Source organism: Bos javanicus, chromosome 5 (assembly GCF_032452875.1).
Source record: "Bos javanicus breed banteng chromosome 5, ARS-OSU_banteng_1.0, whole genome shotgun sequence".
In the NCBI taxonomy this organism is placed as follows: Eukaryota; Metazoa; Chordata; class Mammalia; order Artiodactyla; family Bovidae; genus Bos; species Bos javanicus.
Genome location: NC_083872.1, coordinates 84,971,535 through 84,987,239, shown reverse-complemented (window position 1 = coordinate 84,987,239; position 15,705 = coordinate 84,971,535). Strand labels below are relative to the sequence as shown.

The 15,705-nt window shown below is 37.4% G+C and overlaps 1 protein-coding gene across 11 annotated transcripts in view; it reads right to left on the bottom strand.

The window, feature by feature from the left end:
• LMNTD1 (lamin tail domain containing 1) overlaps positions 1-15,705 on the bottom strand; it is a 491,035-nt gene that overhangs the window by 31,985 nt on the left and 443,345 nt on the right. For all 11 annotated transcript variants that reach the window (XM_061417580.1, XM_061417579.1, XM_061417584.1 and 8 more), the window contains one exon: positions 12,515-12,707. In XM_061417580.1, coding sequence (XP_061273564.1) covers positions 12,515-12,707 — 193 coding nt within the window. The remainder of the gene's footprint in view (positions 1-12,514; positions 12,708-15,705) is intronic.

The following is a 15,705-nucleotide window of genomic DNA, read 5'->3' as shown; positions in this document are numbered from 1 at the left end:
ATAACATTTTTACGGTTCTTTGATAGCCCTTGAATTTCTCAGTGTCATCCTCATTCTAGTGCTATTGAATTCTCTGTGGGATGTTTTCATTTCTTGACAGAATTCCTTTTCGTTTTTCATACTTGCCTTTTCTGCCTGGGATGATGAGCAGTAGGTTGAGTTTTTTGTTTTAAACAGATAAGACCCTAGGATATCTCAGTTATCCCTTTGGTATCTGTATGTATTTGGATATGTATAGTTGCTTTTCAAAAATGTTCTATTATTCAAGTGAAATGTTTATTCAGTGATGCTAAATTTTTATTTTATGTATGTAAGTAGAATAGATTAGCTTGTCTGAAAGAAAAAATACTATTGTCCATATCAGAGCTAGTAAATTCATTTGCCTTCCTTTTGATATAATGCCAAAAGTTACAGAAAAATGCTTCATACAATACAAGGAAATTCACAGAGCCAGGGCTGTTAATCTGCTATCACACAGCCTTTTATAGTTATCTTTTTTCTTCCCTGTAAGCCCTCCCATTATTTCTTTCGTAGGAAAATGACTTGAAACCTCTGCTTATAAGTTGAGTGAGATGGGCTGAGTGTAGAGTGATATACTAAACAGTCTGTCAGTAGCCTTTGCATGGTCTTGATTTATAGATATTGAAAAGACAAATGGCCAAATCTCTTATTTTTTAAATGATAATTTTTCATTATTTAAGCTCTAATTTCTCTACTTGTAGGGTTCTACTTGATAGCTCCATGCTACTTATCTGCCTTCAGGGTTTTGCTACTCTAAAGTCTACTAAACTTATCTCTAGCATTTCAGTTCCTCCAATAGGCATGGATCTAACGTTGTCTGAGAAGATTGACCCTATGTTTATAGCTGCCATTAACAAAACGAAAGACGAAGACCACATGATCACAGTTTTTACATCAGATGCAGAAGAAATTTTTTTGACAAAATTCAACATCTTTTCACTATAACAACTCAAAAAATAGGTAACGAAAAAACATACCTCAGCATAATAAAGGCCATATTTGAAAACAACCTCAGCTAACACAGTCAATGAGATAAAATTTCCTTTAAATCCGGAACAAGGCAAGGACACCCATTCTCACCACTGTTATTCAAGATAGCACTGGGAGTCTTACCCAAAGCATTCAGGCAAGAAAAAGAAATAAAAGGTGTCAAATAAGAAAGGAAAAAGTAAATCATCTCTGTTTGCAGATGATGTGATTTTATAAGTAAAAATCCCTAAGAACATCACAAAACAAATTCATTAAATTTGTAGGATATAAAAATCAACATACAAAAATCAGTGATGATTCTGGGCACTAACTAACCAAAAGGGAAATTAAGAAAACAATCCCATTTACTTGGGCCAAAGATCTAAACAGACATTTCTTCAAAGAAGACACACAGATGGCTAACAAACATTTGAAAAGATGCTCAACATCACTCACTATCAGAGAAATGCAAATCAAAACCACAATGAGGTACCATCTCACAGCGGTCAGAATGGCTGCTGTCAAAAAATGTCTACAAACAATAAATGCTGGAGAGGATGTGGAGAAAAGGGAACCCTCTTACACTCTTGGTTGGAATGCAAACTAGTACAGCCACTATGGAAAACAGTGTGGAGATTCCTTAAAAAACTGGAAACACAACTGCCATATGACCCACCAATCCCACTGCTGGGCATACACACCAAGGAAACCAGAATTCAAAGAGACACAAGTACCCCAGTGTTCATTGCAGCACTGTTTATAATAGCCAGGACATGGAAGCAACCTAGATGTCCATCGGCAGACGAATGGATAGGAAAGCTGCAGTACATATACACAGTGGAATATTACTCAGCTATTAAAAAGAATGCATTTGAATCAGTTCTAATGAGGTGGATGAAACTGGAGCCTATTATACAGAGTGAAGTAAGTCTGAAAGAAAAACACCAATACAGTATATTAATGCATATATATGGAATTTAGAAATATGGTAATGATGACCCTATATGTGAGACTGCGAAAGAGATACATATGTAAAGAACAGACTTCTGAACTCTGTGGGAGAAGATGAGGGTGGGATGACTTGAAAGAATAGCATTGAAATATGTGAAACAGATCGCCAGTTCAGGTTTGATGCATGAGACGGTGCTCAGGGCTGGTGCACTGGGATGACCCTGAGGGATGGGATGGGGAGGGAGGTGGGAGGGTTGTTCAGGATGGGGACACATGTACACCCATGGCTGATTCATGTCAATGTATGGCAAAAACCACTACAATATTGTAAAATAATTAGCCTCCAATTAAAATAAATTAATTAATTTTAAAAATCCCTTACCTTAGCAATGAGAGAACAAAATACTTAGGTATTAAGTTAACCAAAAAATGAAAGACTTATATATGAAAAACCAATGAAGGAAATTTAAAAAGACACAAGAAAATGGAAAAAAATATTCTTCCATGTTCATGGATTGGAAGAATTAATGTCAAAGTGCTAATACTAACCAAATCAATGCAGTCCCTATCAAAATATCAATGACATTTTTAAACAGAAGCTGTAAAAAAACAATCCTAAAATTTATGTGAAACTACAAAAGACCCCAAATAGCCAAAGCATTCTTGAGCAAGGACAAAGCTGGAGATATCACACTTCTTGACTTCAAATTATATTGTAAAGCTTCAGTTCAGTTCAGTTCAGTTGCTCAGTCGTGTCCGACTCTTTGTGACCCTATGAATTGCAGCACGCCAGACCTCCCTGTCCATTACCAACTCCAGGAGTTCAGCCAAACTCACGTCCATTAAGTCGATGATGCCATCCAGCCATCTCATCCTCTGCCGTACCCTTCTCCTCCTGCTCCCAATCCCTCCTAGCATCAGGGTCTTTTCCAATGAGTCAACTCTTTGCATCAGGTGGCCAAAGTATTGGAGTTTCAGCTTTCACATCATTCCTTCCAAAGAACACCCAGGACTGATCTCCTTTAGAATGGACTGGTTGAATCTCCTTGCAGTCCAATTGTAAAGCTTAAGTAACTAAAACAATATGGTACTAGAATAAAGAAAAACATATACACCAGTGGAACAGAATTACAAACCCAGAAATGAACCCATATATTTATGGTCAACTGCTGTTCAACATGAGGGCCAAAAGCAAGGATAGTCTCTTCAAAAAATGCTGGAAATTGGATATCCACATGCAAAAGAATAAACTGCACCTCTAGCCCACACTATACATAAAAGTCAACTCAAACTGGGTTAAAGACTTAATAAGACTTGAAACCATAAAACTTCTATAAGAAAACATAGGGGAAAACCTTCTTGACATCAGTCTTAACAATTGTCAAGAACTCTGACATTCTTTGGTGTCTTAGGTAACACAGGCAACAAAAGCAATTATAGAAAAGTAGATTGCTGGGAGAAATACAAATCACCTCAGATATGCAGATGACCCCTCTCTTATGGCAGAAAGTGAAGAGGAACTAAAGAGCCTCTTGATGAAAGTGAAAGAGGAGAATGAAAAACTTGGCTTAAAGCTCCACATTCAGAAAACTAAGATCATGGCATCTGGTCCCATCACTTCATGGCAAATAGATAGGGAAATGATGGAAACAGTGACAGACTTTATTATTTTGGGCTCCAAAATCACTGCAGATGGTGAGTGCAGCTATGAAATTAAAAGATGCTTACTCCTTGGAAGGAAAGTTATGACCAACCTAGAAGCATATTCAAAAGCAGAGACATTACTTTGCCAACAAAGGTCCGTCTAGTCAAGGCTATGGTTTTTCCAGTGGTCATGTATGGATGTGAGAGTTGGACTGTGAAGAAAGCTGAGCACTGAAGAATTGATGCTTTTGAACTGTGGTGTTGGAGAAGACTCTTGAGAGTCCCTTGGACTGCAAGGAGATCCAACCAGTCCATCCTAAAGGAGATCAGTCCTGGGTGTTCATTGGAAGGACTGATGCTAAAGCTGAAACTCCAATACTTTGGCCACCTCATGCGGAGAGTTGACTCATTGGAAAAGACTCTGATGCTGGGAGGGATTGGGGGCAGGAGGAGAAGGAGATGACAGAGGATGAGATGGCTGGATGGCATCACTGACTCGATGGACATGAGTTTGAGTAAACTCCGGGAGTTGGTGATAGACAGGGATGACTGAGCGACTAAACTGAACTGAACTGAACTGAAGGCTCTTATATTATTTGAGAAGTGATAAAAGATAACATGAAAGTATTCTGCAATAGGCTCGAGATGTATCCTGTAAACTTGGAAGGAACTTCTAAATAACAGTTGTAGTAAATCAGCCAACAATGGAGACAAAATGGAATTCATAATAATAATTAATTCCAAAGAAGACAGAGGAAAAAAGAGAACACAGAACAGTTGCAGCAAATCAAAAACAAATAACAAATAACAGACATTATCAACCATATTAATAATTACTTTAAACGTGAATAGTTTAAAGGCCCAAATTAAAAGACTGAGATGGTCAGAAGGTGAAAAGGCAAGCCTATTACATGCTACCTATAAAACATAACATTAGATATAAAGAGACACATAAGCTAAAACTAAAAGGATAAAAAAATAACCATGCTAATACCAGTATTGGAATGGCTATATTGATATCAGACATAACAGATTTCTGAGCAAAGAATAATGCCAGGGATAAAGGTTATTTCATAATGATATAGACATCTGTTCATCAAGAGGAAGTAACAATCCTAAAAACAGAGCTTCAAAATACATGAAGCTAAAATTGAGAGAACTGCAAAGAGATATCAACAAATCCACAATTATAGTTGGAAATGTTAACACCTTTTTCTCAATAACTGATGGACACAAAATCAACAACATCAAAAAAAAAAAAAAAAGACAAAAAGCACCATCAACCAATTTGACCTGATCGATACTTATGAAACACTTCACTCAACATCAGAATATACATTCTTTGTAAAATGAACATTTACCAGTACAGGCAATATCCTGCTAAAAAGTAAGTCTCAATACATTTAAAATTGTATGACTTAAGTCATACAAATTATATTCTTTGACCAGTATGAAACTGAATTAGAGATCAATAACAAAAGATATCTGGGACTTCTCTGGTGATCCAGTGATTAAGAGTCCGTCTGCCAATGTAGGGGATCCTTCGATCCCTGGTCTGGGAATAGTGCACATGCCATAGGGCAGCTAGGCCGATGTGCCACAGCTACTTAGCCTGCACTCCAGAGCCCGTGAGCTGCAACAAGGGTAGCCACCACAATGAGAAACCTGTGCACCACAACGAAGAGTATCCCCTGCTCACCACAACCAGAGAAAGCCCGAGTGCTGCAATGAAGACTGAGCACAGCCAATAATAATAATGATTAATTAATTAATTTAAAAGGCTATCTGGAAAATCATTAGAAATGGAAAATCTGTAAAATTATTTGGGAACTAAATAATGCACTTCTAAATACTCAAGGAACAAAGAAGCCATAAAAATGGAAACTAGCAAGTATTTTGATGCCATCAGTAGGCACTGAATCTTGGGTAGACAGGCCCTGGAAGAAGATTCAGTCTCACTATGCAGAGACAATAAGGAGAGCCTGAAGTGTGGTCTGGGTGGAGTGGTGGTGGCCACCGTCAGTACAGTCAGGAGTATGCAGCAGCTCTCCTAGTGAGAGTGCCCTGGCTCTGCCTACCCCACACTGCAGCTTAGCACTAGATCTAGGGCAGACAGGTCCTGGAAGAAGATGCCACAGAAGCAGCCCACATCTCAGCAGCTGAACCACCTCAACTTCAGTAGTCACAATACCTCAAGCCCTAACCCCAGGGAACTCCACATCACAGCTTTGCACTAGATCTGGGACAAACAAAACAAAGACAGGTACATGACCCTGGGGCTGCTTCTGAGCAGAACTGCAGACACCTACACAGGTGGTTCAGAGGTCCTTTGTGACTGCAAAGACCTCATTTGCTTCAGCAATTACCTCCTTTGGGGCAGGGCATGCACTTAAGGGCAACAGAGTCTGACACTCAGGGCTTCTGCTCCAATAACTGAGTACAACTTGCTTCTGATAGGGTGTACAGCAACAGCCATGGAGCAGAGCAGCAAGCCCTGTTTCACAACCTGCACAGACTCTAGACACTGTAACACCAACCACACACCTATCACAGGGATAATGGCCAGCATACCCTTAGAAAATATACGCAGGTGTCCATAGCAAAAGCAGTCATCACACCAAGAACACTGGACACAGTCTACACAGGAATGTTCCTACATAAAAACACCTCTTCAAGACTACATTAGATAATTATTTTTCCTGAATTCATAGAGACAGAGAAAGTTGAGTTAAATGAAAAAGCAGAAGAGTTAATTCTGCTTAAAAGCACAAGGGAAATCTCTGCAAGAATAATGAAACAGAGTTCACCAGTCTACTAGACTCCCAAGTTCAGAAAAGGTGATAATAAAAATGATGAACTAAAAAAGATTATTGATAGAAATGCAGATCACAGAAACAAGAAATTAGAAATGATAACGATGAACTAATCAAAAATACAGAATTCAACTGCTGAGATAAAAACCAATCTAGAAGCAATGAGTAGCCAATTAAATAACACAGAAGAACAAATAAGTGATCTGAAAAGTAGAATAATGGAAATCAACCGATCAGAACAGCAGACAGAAAAACCTAAAAAAAAAAAAAAGAAGAAGAAAAGAAAGAAACAAATGTATTGGATAATATAAAATAAAACATGTGAACCTATATATAAGAGGGGTTCCAGAAGAAAGAGAGAGAGACAAGGGGATCAAAAAGGTATTTGAAGAAATTTTGGCTGAAAACTTCTCAAACTTAAAGCAAGAAGATCTCCAGGCACAGAAAGCACAGAGAGTACCGAACAAGGTGAAACCAAACAGACCCACATCAAGACATGTCATAATTAAAATGACAAAAGTTAACAATAAAGAGAAGATTCTAAAAGCAGCAAGAGAAAAACAAAAAGTCGTTTCACAAGGGAACCCCTAAAAGGCTATCAGCTGGTTTCTCTGCAGAAAGTTTACAGGCCAGAAAGGAGTGTCATGCTATATTCAAAGTCCTGAAAGGAAAAAAACTTAAAATCTAGGATACTCTGCCCAGCAAGATTATCATTTAGAACAGAAAGAGAGATAAAAAATTTCTCAGACAAGCAAAAAGAATTCAGCACTGGTTCAAAATTAGGAAAGGAGTATGTCAAGGCTTTATATTGTCATCTTGCTTATTTAATTTATATGCAGAGTATATCATGCAAAATGCCAGGTTGGATGAATCACAAACTGGAATCAAGGTTGCTGGGAGAAATATCAATAATCTCAGATATGCAGATGATACCACTCTAAGGGCAGAAAGTGAAGAGAAACTAAAGAGTCTCTTAATGAGGGTGAAAGGGGAGAATGAAAAAGCTGGCTTGAAACCCAGCATTCAAAAAAACTAAGATCATGGCATCTCATCTCATAACTTCATGGCAAATTGATGGGGGAAAAATGGAAATAGTGACAGATTTTATTTTCTTGGACTCCAAATCACTGCAGACAGTGACTGCAGCCACGAAATTAAAAGACTCTTGCCCCTTGGAAGGAAGGCTATGACATACCTAGACAGCATATTAAAAAGCAGAGATATCACTTTGCTGACAAAGGTCCATATAGTCAAAGCTATGGTTTTTCCACTAGCCATGTACAGATGTGAGGTTTGAACCCCTAAAGAAGGCTGAGCACCAAAGAATTGATGCTTTTGAATTGTGGTGCTGGAGAAGACTCTTGAGAGTCTTGGACTGCAAGGATATCAAACCAGTCAATTCTACAGGAAATCGACCCTGAATTTTTATTGGAAAGATTGATGCTGAAGCTGAAGCTCCAATACTTTGACCATCTGATGTGAAGTGCCAAATCATTGGAAAAGACCCTGATGCTGGGAAAGATTGACGGCAGAAGGAAAAGGGGGTGACAGACGATGAGATGGTTGGATGGCATCATCAACACAATGGACATGCGTTTGAACAAACTCTAGGAGATAGTGAAGGATAGGGAAACCTGGTGTGGGGCAGTCCACAGGGTCACAAAGAGTCAGACAAGACTTAGCGACTGAACAACAACAAACCTACCCTAAAACAGATACTGAAATCTCTTCTTTAAATAGAAAAGAAAGAATAATCTATAGGAAAGGGGAAAAAAAAATCACAATAGGAAAGGCAAATATATAGAAGGATTGAAAATCACTTAAATAAGTTAGTATGTAGATTTTTAAAAATTGTAAAAGTGATTATAACCATAATAAACAATAAAAGGATAAGCATTAAAATGTAAAATAGGACATTATCATCACAAAATGTCAAGACAACCTACAGATTGGGAGAAAATATTTGCAAATGATGCTACCAACAAGGGATTAATTTCCAAAATATACAAACAATTTATACTGCTTAATAACAACAACAAAAAACAACCCAATAAAAAATGGGTGGAAGATCTAAATTGATATTTCTCCAAACAAGACACAGAAGGAACATATCTCAACATAAAGCTACCCATAGCCAAATAATACTCAATGGTGAAAAGCTAAAAGCCTTCCTGCTAAATTCAGAAACAAGACAAGGATTCCAACTCTCACTACTTCTATTCAGCATAGACTTGGAAGTCCTAGCCATAGCAATCAGAAAAGAAAAAGAAATAAAAGATATCCACATTGGAAGGGAAGAAGGTAAAACTGTCCGTATTTGCAGATGATGTGATACTCTATATGGAGAGCCCTAAAATCTTCACACAAAAACTATTAGAACTCATAAATGATTTCAGCAAGGTAGCAGGATGCAAAATTAATATACAGAAATTTCTTCAATTTTTATACACTAATAATGAAATATTAGAAAGAAAAAAATTTTTTAAATCCTCAAAAACAACCCTCAAATGTCATCAAAAAGAATAAAATACCTAGGAATAAACTTAACCAAGGAGGTGAAAGATTTCTATGCTAAAAACTAGAACACACTGATAAAGGAAAATAAAAATGATTCAAAGAAGTGGAAAGGTGTCTTGTGCTATTGGATTGGAAGAATATTATTTAAATGGTCCTACTACCCAAAGCAAACTACAGATTTAATGCAATCTCTATCAAAATACACATGGCATTTTTTTTTTTTTCAGAACTGGAACAAATAATCCTAAAATTTATATGGAACTGCCAAAACAAGAGTAAGAAACCAAAACCAGAATTACCAAAGCAATTCTGAGGAAAAATAACAAAGTTGGCAGTTTTACTCTTCCAGTCTTGGGCTATACTACAAAGCTACACTGAGCTTCCCAGAAGGCAGAGTGGTAAAGAATCTGTCTGTCAATGCAGGAGACACAGGAGATCTGGGTTTGATCCCTGGGCCTGGAAGATCCACTGGAGGAGGAAATGGCAACCCACTCCAGTATTCTTGCCTGGAGAATCCCATGGCCAGAGGAACCTGGCCGGCTACATTCCATGGGGTTGCAAAGAGTTGGAATTGACTGAGCAACTGAGCATGCATGCACAAAGCTACAGTAATCAAAATAGTGTTGTATTGGCACAAAAACAGACATATGGATCAGTGCAACAGGATAGAGAGCCGAGAAATAAACCCACACACCTAACATCAATTAATGTATGACCCAGGATGTAAGAATATACAATGGAGAAAATACCATTTCTTAAACAAGTGATGTTTGGAAAGCTGGACAGCTAAAGCTGGGTGTAATCAACGAAATTAGAATATTTCCTCACATCGTATGGAAAAGTAAACTCAAAATTGTTTGAAGACCTAAATGTAAGATATGACATCATATAGCTCCTTCTTCTTCTTGATCAGTTGCTAAGTAATGTCTGACTCTTTGTGAACCCATGGACTACAGCATGCCATACTCCTCTGTCCTCCACTATCTCTTGGAGTTTGCTCAAATTCATGTCCATTGAGTCAGTGATGCTATCTAACCATCTCATCCTCTGCCACATATCCTACTCTCAATTTTCCCTAGTATTAGGGTCTTTTCCAATGAGTCAGCTCTTCGCATCAGGTGACCAAAGTACTGGAACTATGGCTTCAGCATCAGTCTCTCTAATGACTATTCAGGGTAGATTTCCTTTAGGATTGACTGGTTTGATCCCCTTTTGGTCCAAGGGACTCTCAACAGTCTTCTCCAGCACCAGAATTCAAAAGCATCAGTTCTTCAGGGCTCAGCTTTCTTTATGGTCCAGCTCTCACATCTGTACATGGCTACTGGAAAAACCATAGTTTTGACTAGACAGACCTTTGTTGGCAAAGTGATGTCTCTGCTTTTAAATACATTGTCTAGGTTTGTCATAGCTCTCCTCCGAGGAGTAAGCCTCTTTTAATTTCATGGCTGCAGTCACCATCCAGTGATTCTGGAGCCCCAGAAAATAAAATCTGTCACTGCTTCCATTTTTCCTTTTCCCTTCTATTTGTCATGAAGTGATGGGACAAGAAGCCATAATCTTTGTTTCTTTAATGTTGAGTTTCAAGCCAGCTTTTTCACTCTCCTCTTTCACCCTCTTCAAGAGATTCTTTAGTTCCTCTACACTTTCTGCCATTAGAGTGGTATCATCTGTATATCTGAGGTTACTGATATTTCTCCTGGAAATCTTGATGCCAGCTTGTAATTCATCCAACCAGCATTTCACATGATGTACTGTGCATATAAGTTAAATAAACAGAGTGACAATATACAGCCTTGATATACTCTTTTCCCAGTTTGGAACCAGTCTGTTGTTCATTGTCCAGTTCTAACTGTTGCTTCTTGACCTGCATACAGGTTTCTCAGGAGACAGGTAAGGTGGTCTTGTATTCCCATCTCTTTAAGAATTTTCCACAGTTTGTTGTGATCCACACAGTCAAAGGCTTTAGTGTAGTCAATGAAACAGAAATAGATGTTTTTCCAGAATTCCCTTGCTTTCTCTACGGTCCAATGAATGTTGGCAATTTGATCTCTGGTTCCTCTGCCTTTTCTAAACCCAGCTTGCACATCTCTAAGTTCACATACTGCTGAAGCCTAGCTTAAATGATTTTGACCATAACCTTACTAACACATCACTCAGATGGATTTAGAATCTTTTTTTTCATCTATCTTGAGTTCAAGAGAGGGAGAAAAGTGGATGTATAACTCACTTGTAAAAAAATATCCACTTGTTGAAGAATGTCTTTTCTTCATTGTATATTCTTACTTCCTGTGTCATAATATTAATTGGTAATAGGTGTGTGGATTTGTTTCTGAGCTTTCTATCCTGCTATATTGATCCTTATGTCTAGTTTTGTGCCAATACCACACCATTTTGTTTACTGTGGTTTTGTGCATGCATGATCAGTTGCTCAGTAATGTCTGACCGTTTGCAACCCTATGGACCATAGTCTGTCAAGCTCCTCTGTCCATGGGATTCTCCAAGCAAGAATATTGGAGCGGATTGCCATTTCCTCCTAGAAGAGAACATAAGCAGAACATAATTTAACATAAATTGTAGAAATATTTTCCTAGATCAATCTCCCAAGGCAAAAAGAAAAGGAAAATTTAAAAAACGGAACCTAATCAAACTTAAAAGCTCTTGCACAGCAAAGGAAACTATCAACAAAACTATCAACAAAACTATCAACAAAGGAAAAGACATCTATGGAATAGGAGAAAACATTTTCAAATGATGCAACCGGCAAGGGGTTAATATCCAAAGTACACAAACAGCTCATACAACTTAATAGGAAAAAAAAAAAATGTATCCAACAGAGGTAAAGATCTAAATAGATATTTCTCCAAAGAAGACACACAGTCACATGAAAAGATGCTTAACACTCCTAATTAATAGAGAAATGCAAATCAGAACCACAATGAGGAATTACCTCATACCTATCAGAATGGCTGTCATTAAAAAGTCCACAAATAATTTGATGTACATCTGAAACTAGCACAGCACTGTAAACCAATGATTTTTCTATAAAAGTTTTAAAAAATATGTTCATTACTAAAAATTCACAATTTAATCTGTTGCTCATGCAACAAGAAAACCAGGGTGAAGTAAATGCATAAATGAGTCATCTTTTATTTTGATTCTAACATCAACTTTCTTTCTGACCAATTCTTTTTTCTGTAGATACTAACAACCATAAAAATGGATATTTTTATAAGTGAGTTATAGGTCCACCTTTCTCCCTCTGTCTTGAACTCAAAGCAGATGAAAAAAAGATTCTAAATCCATCTGAATGATTTGCTAATAATAAAAAGTTTCTTATATAGAGTTAACTTTATTGGTAAGACTTATGTAGTGCTGTTTTCTCTGGCATCTTAGAAGAATTAACATTCCTTGTTTGGTTCCCTAGAAAGTTGTATTTATCCCTTTTAATTGCCCAGAATATTAAATAGTTATATTTTAATGGATTGCTTAGGGTTTGTAGAAGAGACCTTGGATCTAACAACAGATTAGATCTTTATTTCCTACTAATTTATTACTCCTACTCCAATAGAAGACAAAAATAGTTCAAATAGAGTATATACCTGGATCTAGATTGGCCCACTTCTTCAAGAATCATAGAGAAGTGCTTCCAACTTTTCTCGTGGAATGACTGCACAACTTTCCTTTTATCACCAAACAAAGACAGGAAATAATCTTCCCCTTCCCCAATCACAGCTGGCTCACCAGCAAGGACTGGAATAGAGTGTTTCTTTGGAATTTTGACGACGTTGAGTCCTTTCAAAGAAACCAAATATAGAGTAGATAAAAGAGTAAAAGGACCCAAAGCTACTATCTTTATTCCTTGCTTCTATACAAAACAATATTCTTTATACACTTTACTGTCACAGTCAAACTCAATGAAGATAGTTAGAAACTTTAAACCAAAGTCTGTAAAATAACCAGTAAGTGATTATTTTTAGTGACACTCAGTTCCTAGAGATTATTTCAGTTATCTTAAAACTATCAATCACCAGCATAATTATAATTTAATTAAGATGTAATAGAAGCAGTGTAAGTTTGTGAGTAGATAAAACATTTGAGTCTCTCAAATTTGGAAATGTACAGTTTATTCTATTTTATAATTACCTCTTCTCCCCAAATTGCTAGGCATAAATTAAAGTCTCAAATGAGTTCTTTCCTATCAATGGTGTATGTTTTGCCAGGCAGAGTTAAATTTCCTCTAATCAACTGAAATACTTTATTAGGAAGATAAAGTAATGCTTAATCAGATTCTAATGTCCTCTTGGAAGTTTACTCTTTTAAAATTCTCAATACTAAGATTCAAACATAAAATGGGTTTCATTATTTTGCATAGAAGAAATCATGCTGGATAAATCTAATTGTGTATCTGCAGAGAGGAACATTACAGAGAGACATCATGATGAAATAGAGCACTGTGTCTTGGATTTAGACACACTTGTATCCCAGCTTTGTCACTTACTGATTTAAACCAAATGATTTAAACCTTCAAATTCTCGGTTTTCTTGAAAATCAAATAAGGATAATACTACCTTGTGTGAGGCAATGTGAGGATTGCAGATAATATAGATGAGTGTCTAGCATTTAGCAGGTACTCAATAAATGATAGCGATTGTTGTAGCACAGGGACTTTGGCTAACGTGACCCTGGGTCCAAAATCATCAAAGGATTAAGACAATCTAGAGTGTGCTTTATCTTCTGTCTTTAACAAAACCAAAGCAAGGCAAAATATGAAAAAAAACAAAAGCACAGAGTTCCTAAAGAGGATTCCTTAGAGGATTTTGTTTAGAAGAAATACTTGGAATTAAATTAGTTCATTACTATTCAAGTGAGTATTTGCTAAATCTTTAAATTCCTTTGAAGAAAGAGACTATTTAGCATTGTTAACAGCTCATCTTGAGGGATGAAAATCTTTGTACTCTGAAAGGGAAGAAGACACATGGATCTTGGGTTCCAGTTGTCATCTCATCTAGAAATGAAATGGGCCAAATGCAAAACAAGTCTTGGGAGACACAGATACCTATCTGCAGAGTCAGGACCTACAGTGACTGAAGGAAAAGACTCTATTCCAGCACCACTCTCATCTTGCAAGGGGAAACCAGTATATTTATTTTTCCCTCCATACTAGGAGCTTCCACATTTCAACCCAATAGAGAACATACACAATGACACAGCGCCAAAGGATGAGAAATATTACTTCCTTAGATATAAAAGGTGTATTTTTACTTTTAAGCATAGAGATACTGGTCATTGCTCAAGGTCAGTGTGAACTTAGGAGGCTGCTTTGAAAATGTACCTTAGGCATACAAACACTGAGGCACAGGGAATACGGCAATAATGGCAAAAGGCCAAAATCTTGTGTGACACTATGTCAAAATCTTAGGAAGATGTCAGGAACAAAGTGAAATATAGAGGTTGTAGATGTGCACAGAATGGTAAGGGAAAATGAAGACATCAAGTAGTCATGGGTGTATTTGTGCTAACAATTTTGAAATTTGTTAGTTGAGGTAATACAAACCTCAAATTTAGCCTATTCTATGAGAAGGTACCGGAGAAGGTGATGGCACCCCACTCCAATACTCTTGCCTGGAAAATCCCATGGACGGGGAGCCTCGTAGGCTGCAGTCCATGGGGTCGCTGGGAGTCGGACACGACTGAGCGACTTCACTTTCACTTTTCACTTTCATGCATTGGAGAAGGCAATGGCAACCCACTCCAGTGTTCTTCCTGGAGAATCCCAGGGACGGGGGAGCCTGGTGGGCTGCCGTCTATGGGGTCGCACAGAGTTGGACACGACTGAAGTGACTTAGCAGTAGCAGCATGAGAAGGGACAGATACGTTCAGATTCACAACTTTATTGAGCACACTTATGTGCTAGGTGATTTTAATAAATATCTCATTTAATACTTAAAATAGCCCTTGAAGTTGATATTTTAACCTGCATTTTGTGGTTATGGAAAATGAGACTCAGAGATACCAAATATCTAAACTAATGTCTCATGTAAAGATTAAGCAAATTCTCATTCGAGTGGGAATGAACTAATTTAATTCCAAATGTTTCATGTTGTAGGTTTGAACCAAGGTTTTCTGTTTCCAAAGACAGTGGTCTTTTCATTAAACACTGAAAACTCAAAGTTTCCCAAACACAGTGAGGAACATACACCTTATAGTGTGAACACTGCTGAGTGCATTGCGGCAACTGCCAAAACTTTACTGTTATTTTCCTCGTTTCCAAATGATTGTTTCTCCCTTTCTCTCCACCATTTTATTACCTACTTTGTATTTCTTCTTTCTCTTATCTGTCTTTCCTTCCCTAAGCCATAGTTCTAAAGCACAATATGGACAATATTGTTAATCTTCCTGGTGGCATTCAGAGGAAGGGCAGTTAATTCCATACAACAAAATTTTCAGTTATCCAGAAATTCTAGATCATCTAGTTGGTCAAGCCATGAACCATTATGACAACATAAGATATTTTAATCATAGAGATGATGTACTTGGCCAATATATTTATGTGGCCTGAATATGACTCCCAGTGCTAGAATAAATGGTGAGTATAGTTAAATTATTCTGCATTTGGCATTAAGAAATGAGTATACTGGAGACATTCTGGAATATTCTTAAAGAGATGGGAATACCAGACCACCTGACCTGCCTCTTGAGAAATCTGTATGCAGGTCAGGAAGCAACAGTTAGAACTGGACATGGAAAAACAGACTGGTTCCAAATATGGGAAGGAGAATGTCAAGGCTGT